Source organism: Hevea brasiliensis, chromosome 5, assembly GCF_030052815.1.
Source record: "Hevea brasiliensis isolate MT/VB/25A 57/8 chromosome 5, ASM3005281v1, whole genome shotgun sequence".
In the NCBI taxonomy this organism is placed as follows: Eukaryota; Viridiplantae; Streptophyta; class Magnoliopsida; order Malpighiales; family Euphorbiaceae; genus Hevea; species Hevea brasiliensis.
Genome location: NC_079497.1, coordinates 16,716,400 through 16,722,167, shown reverse-complemented (window position 1 = coordinate 16,722,167; position 5,768 = coordinate 16,716,400). Strand labels below are relative to the sequence as shown.

The 5,768-nt window shown below is 32.7% G+C and overlaps 2 protein-coding genes across 7 annotated transcripts; both read right to left on the bottom strand.

The window, feature by feature from the left end:
• Positions 1-1,787, bottom strand: LOC110647606 (thaumatin-like protein). The gene is made up of 2 exons (XM_021801527.2): positions 847-1,787; positions 1-748 (listed from the first exon to the last, which is right to left on the bottom strand). The coding sequence occupies exons 1-2, from the start codon at positions 923-925 to the stop codon at positions 75-77; spliced, it is 753 nt and encodes a 250-aa protein (XP_021657219.2). The 5' UTR covers positions 926-1,787; the 3' UTR covers positions 1-74.
• An 884-nt stretch (positions 1,788-2,671) lies between these two features.
• On the bottom strand, positions 2,672-5,418 carry LOC110647786 (uncharacterized). Of its 6 annotated transcripts, none has more exons than XM_021801779.2 (8): positions 5,265-5,418; positions 4,999-5,054; positions 4,523-4,666; positions 3,824-3,897; positions 3,641-3,695; positions 3,513-3,575; positions 3,296-3,423; positions 2,672-3,185 (listed from the first exon to the last, which is right to left on the bottom strand). In XM_021801779.2, exons 1-8 carry the CDS (start codon positions 5,308-5,310, stop codon positions 3,116-3,118), a joined length of 636 nt encoding a protein of 211 aa, XP_021657471.1. In that variant the 5' UTR covers positions 5,311-5,418; the 3' UTR covers positions 2,672-3,115. The 6 variants fall into 6 exon arrangements, with proteins under 6 accessions (XP_021657471.1, XP_021657486.1, XP_021657479.1 ...); XM_021801794.2 differs by having other exon boundaries at positions 2,672-3,161; XM_021801787.2 differs by having other exon boundaries at positions 2,672-3,115; positions 5,265-5,417.
• Between the last annotated feature and the right edge of the window lie 350 nt (positions 5,419-5,768).

Here is a 5,768-nt window from a genome sequence, read left to right as displayed (position 1 = left end):
TTGGTTTCAACTGATAATTGAACTCGAGACTTTATTTTTCAATATCAATAATACTCTCTTGCAGTTGCAGTTGCTTATTTAGGAGGGCAGAAAGTAATAACATAGCGAGAAGCCCTGCATTTGTTAAGGCTGCTAGACTCATCAAAAGCATAACTGTAAGCCTTTGGGCATATTGCCTTGAAGAGATGTGCAAAAAGGGTTGGCTTGCAAGTCTTTGGATTTCCATACTCCCCTGTGCAGCAATACTTAGCCGATTGCATAGCCAAGCAAGCACTTTTGCACCCCACTATTTTACCATCTCTTTTCACTTCCAGAGCAGATGGACAGCAAATGTTGACATCAACCTTACATGATGCTACTCCACATCCTATTCCACCCCCAACTGGTGCCATTGAAACTGGCAAATTGAACCCATCAACCAAACTTACATCATAGAAGTGCAAGGGAGAAGTAGAAGATCCCAGAGTCATTTCCACGATAGTTGCTGGGGGTGCACCTCCGGCGCCTTGGCAGTGAAGTAAGCCAGAGCAATCTCCTGTGTCACATGACCCTTTACCATTTTTATCAAAGGAACATCCTTGCCTACCCCATATCCTCCCTGACCACTTTTGGGGTAAATCAAGGACTATTTCCTCTCCGCTGCCCAGATGAAAACCACCATCTTTGGGAGTTTGGTGACCTGCACCTCCAAGAACTCCAGGCCATATGCTTTCATTGCAGTTGTTTACGATAATGAGCTGTCCCCCAACTGCAAACAATAAGTGTTAAAGAAAAAAAAAATCAGTAATTGCATGAACATCAATTGCAAACTTTAATACATAAAACAAGTAAGAGAAAGACAAGTACTTGCAGAGGAGGAAGAAGCCAAAAGGAAGAGAAGAAGGGAGACAAGAACTGAAGCAGAAGAAGAAGATGGCAGCAGCATTTTCTTTTATTCTTTGGATTCAATTTAGAAGATGTTACTTCAATTTGTAGTAGAGTGGGAGCGTGACAGGAAACGCTAAGCTTCTTAAGGTGAAAACACTTAGCGACCCCTTGCTTTTCTTTTCACTTTCACTTTCACGAGAAGTATATATGCATTGCTTCCAACAGGGGTTTCTTTTCTCCATCACAGTTTACCCAAAAAAAAAGCAGAAGAAACAACAATGAACTAAACTCCTTAAGCCCCAAAAATGTAGTTTCTTGTATCATAATCTTAGAAAGACTTTTCAAAGAAGTTAATTATTATCTAATTAATTAATTCCATAAATAAGGTGACAATATTAAATGAGATCAAAGTAATCAAACCAGGACTTATTGCTTAGGCTTCCTGTGTTTTTCAAATCAAGTTGCAAAAGGAAACTGAAATGCTGTAGTGGGTTTATTAGCTTTTCGCATGAATTACATATAAAGATCTAAACCTAAAAGAGTCTATGATAAACTGGATCTAAGCAAAAATTTCCTAATAGATAATTGCCGTGATTGTTAAAGGAGAAAGGGCAATAAATCTAGGAAACATAATGATGCCTCTTACTTTGTTCTTCTTCTAGAATAAGTTCTTCAGTTTCGTGTTCTGGAAGCGCTTTCAATAGATTGGAATGAAGGGCAATAAAACTATTTAATTTGTTACTTTTTTTTTTCATTGCTTTCTGTATCATCTATATAAATAAATTAAAACTGAGTTCTCTAAAGAATATTGAATCTCAAATTGATCTGGATGTGCTTCAATTACAGATCTTTCCTTTGCCACATGTCTATTGTGTTCACAGGACCTGATACAATATATAAAAGGATGCTTTCTTTTTTCTTTAATAAATAGTAGTTTTTCATTAAAGAGAGCAAATATACTAGTAGGCATCTTTATACACAAGATTTTAACTTTACTTATATATTATAATTATAAATGGGCTAATCAAGTTTACTAATGAATCACTCAATGATAAACATATCTAATTCAGAAATAAAAATTAAACTCGTAGTTATAGAGTTACTTGATTCCATATAAAAAATAATTATTTTGCTAAAAAAAAAAGATAATTTAATATAAATTTATAACTTATCTCAAGAAATTTTTCGTAGAATAATTCTTTTTTCCATAAAATAATTAATTACAAAAATTTTAATATTTTAATTAAAAATAAAATTTTCTCACATGAAAAAGCACATATAATATTTTTTTAAAAAAATATTATATAATAAATTTTGTTAAAAAACTATAGGAACAAGTTTACGATTTATTAAATATTATTTATTAATTTATTTTAAACTATTATATGTACTTTTTAAATCAAGTAACCATATAATACACCTAAACTTTAATTGCTTTCAGTTTAACTCGTAAAAAAAATAATAAAAACATTTATTATTAATCGTGAAGAAAATTTATCACTTCAATATTTTATTCTTTGTTAAATATAATCCTTAACAAATAAAATAAATTCAAATTTTCATTCATTCAAAATCACATATAATCTAACACACAAAACAAAAAATCACATATAATTGAATATCTTCCATAGAACTGAAATAATTACCTGCAAAATCGAAAATTTTGTTTTCATCTTCTTAAATTCTACTATAATTCTTTTTATATTTAATTCATTATAAAATTATTTATTATAATATATATATATATATATATATATTATATGGTGAAGCCTACTCCATGTTGAGTGGTGACGCACGCAGAGTATATGCAAATTTAGCTACAAAAGCATATGCAGCTTTTGCCCTAGGCAAATGTTAGGAGGCAGTACTTCTCTTATTACACTTGAATGCAGCAAGTGCATCCTTAGACTATCGGATGATATGACCGGAATAAATCTTTCTTCACTAAGCAGACCAGGGTACTCAAGAAGATGTGCATCTCAAGAAGTTCTCTAAGGCAATTCTCAAGTACATCCATTCGAGTCCCTCTGAACCGCCAATAACTCCATTTTTAGGAGCCCATCTCCATTCAACAAGTTTACTCAAGACAGTAGCTAATCCGAGAGTCAGGTGCCCATATTCAATTTTACTGCAACTCATAAGATGAAAAACTGAAGCCTGATCGTCCCTCATTGGTGGATTTCAGTTCAAGCTTCTGAAATGGGCTGCAGGTTTATTCGAGTGCATATTTTCATCAATCAATGCGTCTCTAAAGGCAGAAAAATACAGATGATTGAAGTATCGAGATCAATGCGCTGGTTTCAAGCACATCCATAATTCTATAAATAAATTCTGAAATCACAATTAGTCATTGACATTTTATATTCTGACAGAAAGGAGAAGTTACGCAATGTAGAATGCTAAAGTGCAAATGGGGAACGAGATGTACCTGCTATTAGGATCATAATAGAAGCCATTGATGGAGCCATCAGTACAAGAGAAACAAACATAGTAAAAACCAGCTATGGTTAACCCACAGTCTGTTCCAACATTGACAAAATATTGCTCTTTCCACCTCTACACGAGGACACAACAGAAAATATCAAGTTATTGGCATAAAATTGGCAACTTTTCACCTATTGATAAAGCAACTGACAGTAGCTTACCAAAAATATGCAAGGGTAGTTACTCAAATCCAAGGATTTGCCACCATCAACCTCCACTTGGCACTATAAAAGATAAAGTCAATCTACTAAACAGATATTCCTGAATAAGAAGAGTTCTGACTTCTTACCAAGAAAGGGGAGAAGGATGGAAACTTTGTCCAATGCCTAATATCATCTTCCGCTCTGTTGAAAATGTCACAAAACCATTAAAACGACTAATTGACATTTTGAATTCATCTAATTAAGCAATGATCCTTTCCACCGTCACTAATATCCACATATTAATCAAAAAATAAAAGAACAGCCCGTACGATGCTTCCCATTTGCCAGTGAAGAAAGTGTAATTCTTGCCATCAACAATCTCCCCTTCCCAGAAGGTTACCACCTGAGAATGCAAAACATGCAAATGAAGTAAATTTTAAATGGAAGGCTCAAAAAAATCCTGCATCACTCAACTAGATAGTCTAGATTGTCTGATTCCCACAATAATAAATTTTGAGGCATTTTAAAGAATCACTATATCCCTTTGATGAAGTCCATGGGAATTCCAGTCCCACCTGAAGCATGCTAGCAAATTAAAATATTCCCTGTATAAGGGGCATATGTGAAAAAATTTTAGAGAAAACAAAATTATACTGCATCAATATACTAAGATCATATTTAATATCTAATCTTTAAAGGAGGCAAAAATTGACAGTGCTGCAAACACATGATGCAAGTAATAATATAGATAATCACCAAGGAAAATATATATTAGCATGGTCAGTGGAGAAACATATTATTTGGATAGAAGCCTTTGAACTAAATCATGACTCATGCCATACAAATAGTGAAAATTAGTCACGTACAAATAAGCTCTCAAGTTCAATCATTAATTGTCCTTACTGAAATATATATAAATAAAAATAAAAAATAAAAACATTTTGCTACTTTCTGAATTGTTGAAAAAACAGACAAAGGAAGGGAAGAGGAGAACGCCCTCTAATGGTTAAAGTTAAGAAGACACTTACTGGCGTGTCTGCCATAGGAACATTTAAAGCTTCCATAGTGCCACATAAGTAACCATGATCAAGGTCATATCCTTGAATACGGACATTAACTCTCCATGCTTCATCTTTCTGTAGACTAGAAACATTCTGGGTACCAGAGAAAGTCTGAAATAAAATCATTTCAACTTAGGCGATCCTCAGTGTCAGGCTACATACATATGCATGCGATTTCCAACTAGTCCGGCCGCAAATTGGATCACAAGCAATAAATACAACCACATTAAGGCCCCGTCTGGGGCTGATGTTTGGGAGGGGAAAAAAGCATTATTTTTTCCAATTTTTAATAAACTTTCTCAAGAACAGCTTCAATGCTAATGACAGGCCTAGCAGGAAAATCAAATAATAAAGCCCCTAACTAAGAGAGCAATCAATGAAAACAACAAATTCATGAGCAGAAAGAAGGAAAACGAAGCAGAAAGAGAGGAGCGAACATTAACCTGTCCAACACTCAGAAGTGTACAAAATGGTGGCGAAATCTGTTCAGAAATCGCACCTTCACAATTAAATATATGTTAACGTCCCATTATCAGAATTTCTGAGTTGAAATACTAAAGTCATATAAGCAAGCGATGAAAATCGAAAATATGTATATATATATATATAAAAAAAAAAAAAAAAACAAACCCTAAGCATAGCACAGAGCTCAGTCGTGATTCTAATCCATTAGTTCTACGAAGAATCGAAGCATTGAAGGGTGAAATACCTGAAATTTGAGAAGGTGCGGAGGTCTCCACCACTCTCACTGGCATTTCTTAATGGATTGATAATCCCTTTGGAAATTGATTGATTCCTCCTATTTCAAATTTCAAGCTACTTGGAATATTATATTATTCCCAAAATTACAATTTAATCTCTATTATAATTCGACTTTCCATTTTAAAAAATACATTAGTTGTTACATTATTTTTTTTATTTTTTTTATTATTTTAAATATTAATTTAAATTTTGTTTGATATATATAATTTAAAAAAATAATTACATATTTCATTTATTTTCTACAGATGAATACAATATTGATAACTTTTTTTTTCCTCCTTTTAATAAATTAAAATACATTAAGTGATAGAATACAGGCACTAAATAAACGGCCAACCAGGAAAAAAAATCCAAATGTTAGAAGCAATTTACGATTTTATCCATATTTTTCAATTTTGAATTAATTATTCAAACTTTTTAATTTTAAAGAAATTTTAGCTAAAATTGAAAA

Bases quoted from the DNA above. Each gene is read 5' to 3' on its own strand.
- LOC110647606 (XM_021801527.2), bottom strand. From the start codon at position 925: ATGCTGCTGCCATCTTCTTCTTCTGCTTCAGTTCTTGTCTCCCTTCTT. The intron at 749-846 runs GTACTTGTCTTT...TATTGTTTGCAG, and splicing joins GGCTTCTTCCTCCTCTGCAA to TTGGGGGACAGCTCATTATC.
- LOC110647786 (XM_021801771.2), bottom strand. From the start codon at position 5,310: ATGCCAGTGAGAGTGGTGGAGACCTCCGCACCTTCTCAAATTTCAG. The intron at 3,696-3,823 runs GTACGGGCTGTT...CATTTTCAACAG, and splicing joins ACTGGCAAATGGGAAGCATC to AGCGGAAGATGATATTAGGC. The intron at 3,576-3,640 runs GTAAGAAGTCAG...TATCTTTTATAG, and splicing joins CATCCTTCTCCCCTTTCTTG to TGCCAAGTGGAGGTTGATGG.